Source organism: Conger conger, chromosome 3 (genome assembly GCF_963514075.1).
Source record: "Conger conger chromosome 3, fConCon1.1, whole genome shotgun sequence".
In the NCBI taxonomy this organism is placed as follows: Eukaryota; Metazoa; Chordata; class Actinopteri; order Anguilliformes; family Congridae; genus Conger; species Conger conger.
The window spans coordinates 61,499,367-61,513,591 of NC_083762.1; the positions used below are offsets into that span (position 1 = coordinate 61,499,367).

The following is a 14,225-nucleotide window of genomic DNA, read 5'->3' on the forward strand; positions in this document are numbered from 1 at the left end:
TCTCTCCTGGAGCAATGCAGGGTTAAGGGCCTTGCTCAAGGGCCCAACGGCTGTGCAGATCTTATTGTGGCTACACCGGGATTAGAACCACCAACCTTGCTTGTCCCAGTCATTTACCTTAACCACTACGCTACAGGCCGCCCCTAAGAAATATAAGAAAGAAAGATAGAAAGAGGAGGCACATAAACCAATTAAAAAATAATAATACAATTTAAATAAAGATAATACAAGCTCACCTGCTCCAGCCTTTTCATGGATTTAGTCAATTCCATCCAAAATAAAAAATTGTTATTTTATTATATCACAGTGAAATAAGCCAGCCTGACAAGTTTTGGTAAAAAGAGCACAGATGTTTTAGAAGCTATATACTGAGAAATTAGCCATCTAGAGAGAACAGTGGTTGCACAGTATATAACCAGTTTATGCATGTTTAGGGCCAGAAGGAGGGGAAATACTTATGCATAATGCATAAGGCAATGGGTGCGTAGTGCATACACAGCCACCTAGTGGATGGACAAAAACCAATGCAAGATATTTGTACCACATTGTTTTTCTTAACCAAATGTTTTAACAACCATGAAATGTAGGCTATATAATCTCAAACAATCTCATAGAAACTAACTTAGACATGCAGTCCCCTCCATAAGTATTGGAACAGCAAGGGTGATTGTTTTGTTTTTGCAATAAATGTTTCCTAATAAAGTGCTTAGTGAGTATATATAGAGATCTCTTCTCTATTAGTGTCATTATACGGGTGTAAAAACACCCTTTTGAAAGCACCCTTCCCTTAAATATCATTTTGAGTGTTCCCTGCAAATGTCTCAATGCAAATGTGGTGCTGCACATTTTTAATTTTGTCTGAATAAATAGCTAAAACATGTATAAATCAGGCGGCACGGATGGCGCAGTGGGTAGCACTGCCGCCTCACAGCAAGGAGGTCCTGGGTTCAAATCCCCTTCGGCTGGGGCCTCTCTGTGTGGAGTTTGCATGTTCTCCCTGTGTCAGCGTGGGTTTCCTCCCACAGTCCAAAGACATGCAGGTTAGGCTGATTGGAGAGTCTAAATTGCCCATAGGTGTGTGTGTGTGAGTGAATGGTGTGTGTGCCCTGCGATGGACTGGCGACCTGTCCAGGGTGTATTCCTGCCTTTCGCCCAATGTATGCTGGGATAGGCTCCAGCCCCCCTGCGACCCTGTTCAGGATAAGCGGGTTAAGATAATGGATGGATGGATGGATGGATGTATAAATCAGGCTTGAGTTATTCAGCTCCATAGCAGTCAAATAATTCTGGTTTAATTGCACACATTTTTTCATTTTAACCAAACTAGTAGAAAATCAGTCTTCATCAGTTAAACATTATGGCTGGAGAATGGCTAAAGCCCCAACAGGAAAATAGTTTGACACAAATAGCAAAATAGTTTGACACATTACAACAAAAATAGAAAGAAAATACTAACCACACAATCGTAGGATGGGGCTGGAGAAGACACTTTGGAAAAAATTGGGGGAAAATGTAAATAAATTGAACACATTGGCTGTTGCAAAAAACAGCATACACAGAGTTCCCCAGGACCAAGATTGAGATTGTGGTTTGGCATTTAAAGCACACCCCAATCTGATTACAAATACACTGGAGAGAGTACAATGCGATCGGAACTAAGGATATTTTAGTCTTCATCTTGATCTACAGTGGGTATATACGGAATGTCTCTAGAAAAATCCTGTGCTAGTCTCCCACTTGAAGGCACGATGCAATGAATCCACCCTGTCCTCTGTACAACCTTGAACAAGGTTTCCTCCCAACTTTTTGCAATACATTTGATCCTGCTTGGTGGGTGTGTAGCCAGGGTTAAGGGCCTTGCTCAAGGGCCCAACAGCTGTGCGGATCTACACCGGGGATCGAACCACCGACCTTGCGGGTCCCAGTCATGCAGCTTAACCACTACACTACAGGCTGCCAGTGACCAATTATGACCTTGCACCCATACTGACACATAAGATAAGACTGCACCCACTTGGGCTAGTGCCCAGTACAAGTAATTTCTTTACTCAACAGACACGCTACTCAAATGATTATAAATTCAGATACACCTCTACTATTCTCTAAGATCAACTTTGTGCTTACGGGTATATTGCAATGTGTATAGCAGGGGTGCACAACTCTAATTTTTTACTTAGCTTGGATTTAGTCTTCCTGACAGCTGTATAAACTACATTGGTCCACTTCTGTACATGAGCACAGCAAAATCTTTAGAATATAGTTGCAGCCTGGGGCTTACATAAATTTCCGGTCAAGCTATGATTGAGCTAATTAAGTAATTAAGAGAAGAAAATCCTGTAAAAAATCCTCTAATGGATCAGTGTTGTGCACCCCTGAGATATCAATCCTCAAAGGAATGATGGAGGACAGGGGTGAGGAATAGGAGCAAAAAATAGGGGATTTAACTCAAATCATTTTCTGGAAAACTAAAAGCTTACATTAATGATGTAGACATCACTGTCTGGTTGTCTATTCTTTAAACCACAGGTGTCAAACTGGTTCATTCAAGTCATTGATTGGCTAAAGAATCCACACACCTTGTTCTCAAGGCCTTCATTGGCAGCTGATTGAAAGGAAACCACAAAAACCTGCAGACACTGCGGCTCCCTGGGAATTCAGTTTGACACCCCTGCTTTAACCCAAAAGGTATATTGCCTATATATTTTGGGCTAAAAGATATGTACTGGCAGTGTGCTCATTTACAGTAACGTCCTTCAAATAAGCATTGAAGGAAACATACCCTTGGTATCTGTAAATAACTAGACAAAAGGTGATCTTAGGGTACTAATACACCTCAAGGACAATGCACTGTTCACACATTCACACAGATTTATGGTAAGGCGGCTGACTTAGCTGTGTAGCAGGGTATAATCAACTCAGGAGATGTTTGTCCTTGTTTTGGTCATGATTTGCTTGTTACTGTACAGCTCTGCTTAATACATATGGGGTAAGTAATCTACAGTATGACTTTTAATGGTTTCACTCTTCTGATATGATGGGGTGACGTTCTGGTTCAGGAAACAGTGTCCTCAATGACACCAGGGAATGTGGAGAATCACTTTTTTGAAGTTTTTTAATATTTTCACAATTCGATGGCCCACGGCTGGTAGGATCCAGGTTTGCTTACAGGAATCTGGAAAAGACAGAAAATATACTTGGAATTTAGGCATTTCACAGATACATTTGTATCCAGAAGGTCTCATGTAGCTTACGTTAATTTACAAACAATTTTTACAGCTGCATATTTACTGAAGCAGTTGAAGTACCTTACACAATGACTAAATGGTAGCACCCCATCCGGGAATCAAATCTTCAACCTTTGAGTCTTTCATTGGAATGATAACTTGTATTACTCTTGCCTTATTTAATTTTTTACATTTTGTTGCTATAAATCATTTCACAAGTTAATAAACAAATACTCAAACAAGCTTTAACCAGGATCTCATGTGAACATTTTTGTCAATACCAGCTTTCTGAAAGATGCAGCAAAATAGGTAGCATGAATGGCAAAAAAAAGCTTTTGGTAGTAACCAAAAATGCTACCCATCTTGTGTTCTCAAAAGCAAAAATACTGCAAACTGTTCATATCATAAAGAATTTAGCTTAAGTGTGTCAAGTACAGAGAAAATGGAAGCTATGCAAGAAAGGTCTTAGGAAGGATACAAGCGGTAAACTCTGAGTTAACAAGTTAGGGTTGGTGCTTGCAGTGTCATTACCAAACACTATCAGTGAGAGAACATGGAAAGGGGAGCAGTGGTCCACAGGCAGCTTCTGACTACTCAGCTTAAACGATTCCTTGCAATTATTAGATCTGTAAACTAAAAAACGCATGTGCCAAATAAAGCATTTAAAGCTATTTTATTGAACTTTTTTCATCATTTAGCCGGACAGAGACAAAAAAAGCATAGGACAACCAAAAATTTGATTTCTTTTTCACAGGAATTCCACGATGCCGATGTCAACATTTATGTACCCGGTTTGGTTGGCCAAGTTACAAACGCAGTTCAACCAGGTTACAAATGCAGATACAGCCTCTGTACAATCCCTATTGTCAAAGTTCACAATGGCTTCCTTCGTCTCTGGGCACGGGCACCTACCATCTGCATGAAGGGCGTGGCGCAGGCCATGCAGGTCCTCTCTGGAGTGGCGGGGCTGTTCAGGGAGAAGGGTGCGTCCAGCCCCGCTTCCTGGCGTGCAGCCGCCACCGCGTCTTTGATGGCGAAGAACACCGCGCTGCCCAGGAACACCCCCGGCTCTCCGATGCCCTGCGGAACAGCATGAGGTCCCGGAGGACTCAGAACAAACGGGGAACCTGCGTGTGCTCATCACTGCACAACAGCCCCGACTGGAGAAGTAAGCTGCTTACTTACGATACTAAAGGCTCATTTATAATACCTTTACGTACGAAAATAGACATGCACAACTGGTACTGCAAAAGCCGAGCCAGAGTTGTAGATGGCGGTAGTCTGTGAGGCCATTAAATAGATTGCGACATGTGGATGGAGAATTCTTTTCACCAATATGTGTGAAGTTTGTCATCACTAACACTGAGCATAAATGAGCCTTAACTGTACCACACAGAGCTGTCTCGGACATGCTTCTATGCATTTCTATCATCTTCCAAGACGATAATGCTGGAAAGGACCTGTATGAGACACTTACTCACCTTGGAGGAGTAGATAGCTTTGGGGTTTTTGGTTCCTGACAGCAGGTAGATGTTGAATGACAGAGGGACGTCACACACTGCAGGGATCTTGTACTGGGAGGGGCCGCGAGTGTAAAGCACTCCGGATGGAGAGAACTGCAGCTCCTCCAGAGTGTAAAGTCCCATCCCCTGCATGAACGCCCCCTCAATCTGCACAAAGATGGCAGAAACGCAGCCGCAACACATTAACAACGTTACATCAACACCATCAACCGGCTACACATTGACACAAATGAAATAACAAACAGTATATGCCCATTTTTATCTTTATTCAGAAGAAAAATATTCATGATTATGATTATTTTATCTTATTTACAATTGCACATTTTGGTTTGTAGAATGTTTTCTTTAATAAACACTGTGATAGTGGCAAGTTCCACGTATTCAACTGTGTATTTTATAAAGTCCTGACACAGGCTTCATGCACTATGATTAAATTCACACCATTCAAAGTAAATGGTTCCACAGCACACAGTCTTACCTGACCAATGTCGATGGAGGGATTGATACTGCGCCCAATGTCAAACACAATATCAGTCTTGATATTCTGCACACGGAAACAAAACGGGACATCACCAAGAGACCCGTAGAAAGTAACCAGACCATTCAGCATACTGCAGCATACACTTTTATAACTGTCAGTTTAACTATCAGTCCATATTCACAGGTACAGCTCATCATTGAAACTATTGCTTTTCTTCAAGAACCTCATCACGTACACACAATTTATCAAATATCAAATTGGTAAATAACAAAGTATTTACAGTAGTTGGATGCTCTCAGCACAGATCAGACAAACACTGCTGGTTTTCTACCCTTCCTTTACCTGGGAGTCAGGAGTGAAGACAGTCTGCCCAATCAGTAGCACTATGTGTTGAGTTAATTGCCCGGGAGAAAAGAAAACCAGGCATTTGGATTTGAGGGTTATTATTATTTGATGGCCGCCTCCCACATCCCGTCAGTGTTCATAGCTGTACATTAACATTACCCTGTAGTCTCCAGTCAGGCAGTCGACCTCCACCTCACAAAAGCAGCTCCCGTGGGTGAAATAGGCATAGGGTTGACCCTCATTCCTCTCCCAATCCATGTACAGGTCTTGACCCCTGTGGAGCAACACTAAACTAAGACTGCATTCAAGGTCAAGCAAGGTTGGACCAACACAACAACACGAATTACAAAAAAATGTCAGTGGTGTTTGGGGTGATGCAGTTGTTGCATTAAATAGTGTAAGAGAATCTAAGAGAGCTCTGCTTCAATATGTATCTGGTACCTGTAAAATCCTGTAGCAGAAAGACCGATTCTCTCGAAGTAGGCCTTGTTTATCTGCGATGGAGAGGGAAGCACATCATCACTAGCACTCTTAAAACCTGCTCTTCGAGCCATTCCCCAATGTTACATATCCTTAAGCTACTGTGCCAAACGTTTCCATCTCCCTGGCCAGCGACCGTACCCAACTTTCCCAGGTTCCACTAGGATTTGCTTGGATGATAGGCTCAAGTCTGCGGCGCAAGGTCTCGCAAGCATCCTGCATGGCAAAAAACAAACACATTTTAAATAGCACTCACAGACAAGAGGGACACACGCATACACCCACACACACAGGGTACCTTCACTGCCATGCCATTAGCGTCAGTGCCAAAAGATCCCGCAGAGGGGGGGGCATTTGGGATGGTAGTGGTGCTGGTCTCCGTGATATAGACCAGGGAAGTGGGGACTCCCAGTTCACGGCTCACTACCTGTGGAGAAGCATTACAGGGGAGGAAGTAAGTAGGAGGATGATGACTGAATGATTTTATGAAACACATTTTAAAATACACATAGTGGCAGTAGCCTTTAGGCAACAACCAAATACATAGTAAAAGTATCGAGGAAGCAAAACACAATAGAGTCATGATGACTTCTTTCTATTGTGGTCCTGGTAGTTGCAGTAGGAACCGATGTACTTTGTAGTAGTGTCTTCATGAATTCACTCACAGGGCAGAATTGCTGACAGTCTCGCTGTGGATCAGTGTATTTGGGTGAGCAGTACCTGCTGCATCTTGGTGTGGATTCCCTGACCCATCTCGATTCCTGCGTGACTCACAAGCACTGATCCGTCTGTGTAGATGTGGATCAAAGCTGCTGCCTTCAAACACAAACACACATGTAGATACACGCGCACACACACTTTGCTTAATGGACCAGTGGATACATTTCTTTGGTGTAACCACCTTTTTAAAAGTCTTCACAGCTATATCATTACTTGATAACCATCTGAATTTGCACAGAACTGCTTTCCAGAGAACAGAGGTGGCCATACGAACCTGGTTGAGGAAGCTCTCGGAGAAACCGATGCCGTACTTGATGGGGACGATGGCCACGCCTCTCTTCTTCCAGCGGCTGCCCTGATTGAACTGGGCGATGGCAGTGCGCCGGCTCTGGTAATCCGATTTCTCCTTGCACTCCTCCCAGCAACGTGCAAGGTTTGCGGGGTCAAACTCCTGTTTGTAGTGGGTTGTCGACACTCCCTTGTACATATTAATCTCACGGATCTACAGCAGGGGGATGAAGACAAAAGAGCCGCATGCTAGCTACCAACTTCTTTGCTGTTGTTACGAATGTCAGCATCTCCAATTGCTCTATAGGGAGACGCCTTACCTCTTCAGGGGTACGACCCAATACCATGGCAACATCAGTGATCATGTTCTCTATCGCCAGCAAGCTTTGGGGCATGCCAAAGCCACGGAAGGCTGTGTTAGAGGGTAGGTTGGTCTTGCAGGCCGTGGACCGACCACGCAAGTTGGGCACATTGTAAGCATTGTCCATATTCAGCAGAATCTTCTCAATGATCTGTAAATTAATACATGTACAGAGACAAATTAATGGCTGCCATCTTGAAAACAGTTTTGCAGAATTAGCAACTGCTGACTTTTTTCATAAAATTGTGTCTGCATTTACGTACAGTGAGTCCACTCCCCAAATATGGGGAGTTTTTTTCATGTAATTAAGAAAATAAACATTTTTGGATTTTCAAAAATGTAAAACAAATTGAAGTTACTTCAAAGCTTTGCAAAAACGATTTCAAGACCAAAGAAGAGGGGAACAAACCAAATATAAAAGATTCTGAAATTCATGAACATTTTTCAAAGATTCAACTTTCGCTCAAGTTGTTATGCGGATAATATCATTTGTAATTTTAAATGTTTTATTAAATTAGAAAATAATGCAAAATAGGACTTTTAGACCCCACTAGGTGTTACAATTAACATTTGTATAAGCCTCTTGCAGTACTGTATAGCTGTAGCAATTTTTCAACCTCATTATTATTTTTCATTTTGGTTTTTACACTATTCTGCAAGCAAAAACATTTTTCAGTAGTGTGTGCCTCAACCTTACAATATAACATGGAAAATCCAAATCCTAAACCAGTTGCAATGGCTGATTATTCATCCAACTATTACAAGGATGCAGTTGAGTGTCTATAATTTGATGGTCACCCTTAGTTATTTGAACACAGATGAAGAGCAAAATTTAATTTAGTGGCACACAGAATTTTATGGTAGGTCAATTCTGCAAGTTGAAAGAGAATCATTTGTATTTTTTAATTTGGTGAATAAAATTTCACTTTCACGTCTGTTTTCACTCAGATTAAGAGATTTAGATAATACACATAGTGAAGAGGAAAAAGACCAAAAAAAAAACCAATGAAGCAGCTGTGTAAAATACTATCAGAACTGATAGGAATGATGGAAAATACTAGGAAAATAAGACCCAGAATTATTCTTTAACTGAAAACACAGTATGCAAAACACAGTATGCATGGTTGCATACTACATATCACTTTGAGCTGTTAGGCACATACAGCGAGAGAGTAGATCTGTAAGAACAGACATTCTCACCAAGAGGGACTCATCCTCGGTATACCCGGCATTGGCGTAATACTGCATGTCTGCGGCTACTATCCTCCCATCGCTCATGAAGCCAACCTGAATAAGCAGGGACACAGAAGCTTTGGGGTGAACACGGTGACAGAATGAAACAGCCCCAATACATGGCATTAAGTTCGACAGGCATGCAGGTCTCCTGCAAACAGTACTATCAAAGTAAAAGTGTTTGCTTGGATGTAAAGTGGTATTTTATTCTATGGGGTTTAAGTCTGGGCGTTGGCTGGGCCACTCAAGGACAGTCAGAGACTTGTTTCAAATCCACTCCAGCATTGACTTGGCTGTATGCTTCGAGTCATTGTTGTGCTCAAAGGTGAACCCAGTGTGAGGTCAAGTGCACTCTGGAGGAAGTTTTCTTCAGCCTCTCTGTATTTGGCTACATTCATCCTTCACTCAATTCTGACCTGTCTCCCTGTCCCTGCCAATGAAAAGCACCCCCATCGCATTATGCTGCCTCCATCATGTATTCACCATAGGGATGGTATTAGCCATTTTTAGCAAATATAGCCATATTTCTGTATCATCAGACCAGAAAATCTTTTTCCTCATGCTCTCAGAGTACTTTAAATGCCATTTGGCAAACTCCAAGCGGGCTGTCATATGCCTTTAACTCAAGAGTGATCTTTGGGTTCTCGATTGCCTCCCTGACCAAAAATGCCTTTTACAACTTACTGAGCTCTATTAAAGGTCTGATTGATGGACAGTTGCTCAGATGGACTATGTCAAAGTGACCATTGGGTTCTTGTTCACCTCCCTAACCAAGGCCATTCTTGTCTGGTTTCTCAGCTTGGCCGGACGGCCAAATCTACGAAGAGACCTGGTAATTCGAAAAATCTTCAATTTCACAATTATTGAGGCGACTGTGCTCCTGGGAACACTCAAAGCTTTAGAAATGGTTGTATACCCTTGCCCTGATCTATGCCTCACCACACCACTCTTTGTCTAAATAGGTCTAAAGAGGACTTCATGGCTTAGTTTTTGTCCTGGTATGCAGTGTGAATTTCATATGCACAGGTTAGTGCCTTTCTAAGCTATGTCCAATCAATTCAATTTGGTACAGGTGGACTCCAAGTTCTGGAATCTGAAGGAAAGCAAACAGGATGCACCTGACCACAATTTGGAGTGCCGCAGCAAAGGGTTTGAATACTTATGTCAATGAGATATTTCAGTATTTTAATAAATTGTAACTTTTAAAGTTTTCTTAAAATATGTCTCCTTTTAGGGTCTCCAAATGGCCTTTTTGCAAACCCACCCAAGACATAGCTTAGAAAAAATTATGCAGAATGTAATTTTTTGGAGGTATTGTCATCAAACTTGAACCAGGATTTGTCCAGCATTGTGGCTGTGGCTCCATTGTGTATCCAAGCCCACTAGGCACAGCCACGAGCATCTGTATCCACTAAAATGTCTTTTAGGTGAGAAAACATACACTGTGTTTGAGTTCTAATAATATTTAGAGAAATATTAGAAAAAAAAAACTCCCAATGGTTACCTTTCAGAAGAAACCATTATGCCTGTAGTCAAAAGGGTTCAAGAATAATAACCATCGTATTTTGTGTATGTCTAGGCTTGTATTAAAAAAGTGGGGGCTGCAGTATGGGTGAAGGCAATCTTCTTGGCATACCCATGGAAATCTCAAAAACGTCTACTGCTTGATGTTGGGTTTGCATTGCATCCCACGATTCAAAACTTAAAAATAAGGACTTACTTTGTACTTTCCCAGGACTGGATGCCGACCCCCCGTTATCAGCATATCATCCCCCCTCTCCAGAACAAAGCGCACTGCCTGCCCTGTCCTATGGAGGGCAGCACAGTGCACACAGTAAACAAAGGTTGCCACGGTGCTCATGAGAGAATGCTATTTTATATTTATTAACATAATTCTGACCGCATTGAAATTCAGGAGCAAAAGTAGTTTCATGTTTCATGAATTTCCATGTTGGTCTTTATGAGCCAAAATCTACATCGGACTATCATTAGAGACTTTTTCAGATCTGCTGTATTGATTGAATGTGGATGCATGTTTTTTGCCCATACTAATGCTCAACACAGCTGAAAGGGTTGGCATACTTCCAGGCTGCCACAGCAGCGATGCAGGCCAAAGTAGCGGTCTTTATGGCTTTGCCACCAAAGCCGCCACCCACCCTCTTCACATGACAAGACACTCGGTTGGAGGGGATGCCCAGTGTTTCAGCAATCGATTCCTGCCCAGGAAAGCAAATGGACAAATACTGTATAACTGCAGAATGGTTAATGAAGGCTATTTCTGAAAGTAATTGCTTTTAAGCATTAAAGGTACAATAGATAATTCCGGACTCCTAACGGTCAAGAGAGGAATTGCAACAGCAGACAACCTCAAACCACAACACTGATTATGCTTATGCTAATTTATTTGTAAATTTGTCAAACTAACTATAGCCAATTTGCTTGTTTCTACCGATAACAAACTAGATATGTAGTGTTCACTTGGATAATAAGCAATAGTACACAGAGTTTCAGTGATTGCTTGTCCGGAGTACAATTTGGGCAGTGACACGAACAATCAGAATAAGCCCCCAGAATGCCATTGGCTGTGACAGTTGGAACCATTTTTCAACCAATGAGCTTTAATTGCTGTACAGCTGTCCAATGTTTTGATACATTTGATGGTGGCCCTACAAATGTACACTTTGAAACCCGAATTTAAGGACTAAAACCCAGGCAGAGGGTGAGTCAACATGTCAGCGAGCCTTTTTCAATGATAGGAAGGGACTGTAACAATGTTTTAACACAAAAATCTTACCTATTGTACCTTTAAAATAACTTATTTCTTCCTCTGTACTTCAAGTACATCTGGATTTTTTGCTTTCACTACAGTCTGTCACCAAGCTTAACGTCTCTACACAGGCCACAGTTGATGTTACAATAATAACCATAAATAATAATATAATATGTAATACTAATAATAATAATAATAATACAAATAATAATAATACAATAATATAAATGATAATCACTGAGTAGTGAAACAACACATTTGTCTTGTGGTAACTTATGTGACTATCCAACTTACATTGTTATGCGAGAAATAAGTATCTCAGTACAGATAATTATTGCCAAAGTCTTAGCCTCAAATGTTATTCTCCCTCTCAAACCTGAGCAGTAAAAATGCTGTCACAAATACTATCAGTAGTGAAAAGGCGATGTTCTGAAACGATGAACCAATACTGTGTAGTGTTTACCTGAGCTAATGCAGGGTATTGAGTGGACAAGTAAACCTTCATCTCCTTTTCTTCTCCAGAGGGAACCACAAGGCAACTTTGTGTCTCCATATAGAAGTGCTCCTGGCCACCCAGACGAACTTGTCCTGGGGTCAGAAAATAGGGACAGTGTTCATATTTTTATCGCAAACCTGAAAGACTTTTCAAGGGCTGTCAAGGACAAATTCAATTAAGTTTTGAAGAATGTTAAAATAATGTTATGGTCCATTTCCTTGGCCAGTGAGCATGTGACACATGCCCTCAATTATTGGTTTGCCTAGGCATGCTATTGCATTAGATAAACATAAAATCACATATCCAATAGTAAGTATGGTCCCACTAGCTGTCGTCATGAGATGTGTGGTGTACTGTATGCTGAAGTTGTCTGTTTAACATTATGTGATGTATTCCGCCCTGGAAGCGGTAATTGTGTGTGACCTTAGAACTCTATAAAGAGGGTGTGGGCCCTTGTGGCAAAATAAAAGAAGTATGGGAGACACCATCTGCGGAGAGATAACATGGTTTACCACGATACAGTCTGAGTTATTTGCGGGACCACGTAATGTTATGCACACATCGTGATCTACAAGCATCAACCAGCACGGTCTGTGGTTCAATCCCCGGAGTAGCCACCTTAACATCTGCACAGCTGTTCCGGCCTTGAGCAAGGCCCTTAAGCCCACATTGGTCCAGGGGGATTGTCTAATCAACTTTAAGTCAATTTGGATAAAAGCATCAGTCAAATAACAGGTAATTAAATTTAATGTAAAAGCTAGATAGCTGTATGTCATCATGGGACCAAACAACAAAACTTGAATGACGAATGCAAACTGCTTGAGCTGTCCATCTGTGGAGACGCATGGTGCTGGTCCGGGGAACACATAGCCTACCTACCATTGTCACCCAAGACAGCCATCTACTTCAGTGAATGTTCACCTGCAGGGTGTAACGCCAGCTATACCGGTGAATAAAAAAGGCTAATTCCCACCCTAGACAGCATTTAAAATAATATTAGCGAGTCATGTTTTAGGTGAACTGTAGTGTTTGTAATCATCTTCTAAAATAATGGTGTACATAGCTATAGCTGGACGTCAGAATAAATAAATAGATTACAAAACCAAGTACCAATGCTCTACAGAATCCAAGTGCATAACTCATCTTAATCTTCCCACGTCTCGTGTTTCGTACGATAGGAACTATATATATATATAGGCAGAACACTGGCCTTAACGTTGTGTGATGCTAGCCAATGAACCCAAGAAGATTGACTTTTCAAGGCTATGTCAAGACAGAAAAAGGCTTATTTGTCTTGGAAGTGCTCCCTTGTGAGGACAGTGTGTGCAGTGTCCCAGTTAGTCAGCATGATGGCACATTTACACAAACCTTCATGTATGTGGTCTGCCTTTGCAAAGGCCTCCGTCACACAGCCTCGCTCTAGTGTCCTCTGAGGCTTAAAGAAAGACTTTTTCTCTAAGGCTTCCTAGAGAGAGAGATAAAGAAAGAGAGGGGGGATGGGGGGACAGAGAGAAAAATGCAGGTTTATTCAAAGACTTTCTTCTGTGACCTTATGTGATCTGTGAAAAATATACATTCTCGTAATGATAGATTAGAGTCATATTAAGGAAACATAAGAGAGAGACATATTTATTCAGTACAAATGGGTACTTCTTGTGCCAGTAAGGCCAGCTTTGATTTATTTTCCGGGTCTTTCAGACATTGCCTTGTTCCATTCAATTGTTGCATTTATCTTCCATTTTCTAATAATGTTCCTAACAGTGGAAATAGGCAGGTTGACATATTGAGTTTAGAGGAACTGTTTAGAGGAACCCACGGTTGTTAACACCAGACAGAAAAGCCACTGCAGCTGGATATACTTTAGACATCATGGAGTTACTTCAGAATAAAATGTTTGACCCAAGAATTATATTCACCTGGGTCTGGGTAAAAAAGACTATTGGTTTAAAAATGTACATTCATGCATACGCAGACTATTAAAAACATACAGTAATGAACACATGACTATAGGCTGCTGTGATATGGTGCAAATATGACAGTGTATGAACAGTGTATTTCCACACTGTATTTCTGTGAAAGCAGCATCCCAGGGGTGGAGAAATTTGGCTGTGTAAAAGCTAAAATCCACTAGCATGGGTGCTGAAAGAAAGCAAGCGCCACACTATGAACACAACGCATCTGGTGTAAATCCACCCTAACTCATCCTGTTAAAGGTGTTGTTCAGGTGCACGGATGAGCCCCAAGGCTTCATGCTGAACCCAGAACAATGCCAGTTCTGAGTATGATTGGCACCCTGACACACCC

General features: G+C 41.5%; 1 protein-coding gene across 1 annotated transcript in view; it reads right to left on the reverse strand.

The window, feature by feature from the left end:
- Positions 1–1,266: 1,266 nt before the first annotated feature.
- aox6 (aldehyde oxidase 6) overlaps positions 1,267–14,225 on the reverse strand; it is a 28,197-nt gene continuing 15,238 nt past the window's right edge. Inside the window, exons 20-35 of the mRNA XM_061234759.1 lie at positions 13,290–13,386; positions 11,889–12,013; positions 10,738–10,871; positions 10,376–10,463; positions 8,623–8,709; positions 7,382–7,573; positions 7,048–7,275; positions 6,774–6,869; positions 6,352–6,480; positions 6,195–6,269; positions 6,015–6,067; positions 5,733–5,847; positions 5,226–5,291; positions 4,706–4,894; positions 4,137–4,304; positions 1,267–3,172 (exon numbers count right to left, since the gene is read on the reverse strand). Coding sequence (XP_061090743.1) covers positions 3,122–3,172; positions 4,137–4,304; positions 4,706–4,894; positions 5,226–5,291; positions 5,733–5,847; positions 6,015–6,067; positions 6,195–6,269; positions 6,352–6,480; positions 6,774–6,869; positions 7,048–7,275; positions 7,382–7,573; positions 8,623–8,709; positions 10,376–10,463; positions 10,738–10,871; positions 11,889–12,013; positions 13,290–13,386 — 1,893 coding nt within the window. The 3' untranslated portion in view covers positions 1,267–3,121. The remainder of the gene's footprint in view (positions 3,173–4,136; positions 4,305–4,705; positions 4,895–5,225; positions 5,292–5,732; positions 5,848–6,014; positions 6,068–6,194; positions 6,270–6,351; positions 6,481–6,773; positions 6,870–7,047; positions 7,276–7,381; positions 7,574–8,622; positions 8,710–10,375; positions 10,464–10,737; positions 10,872–11,888; positions 12,014–13,289; positions 13,387–14,225) is intronic.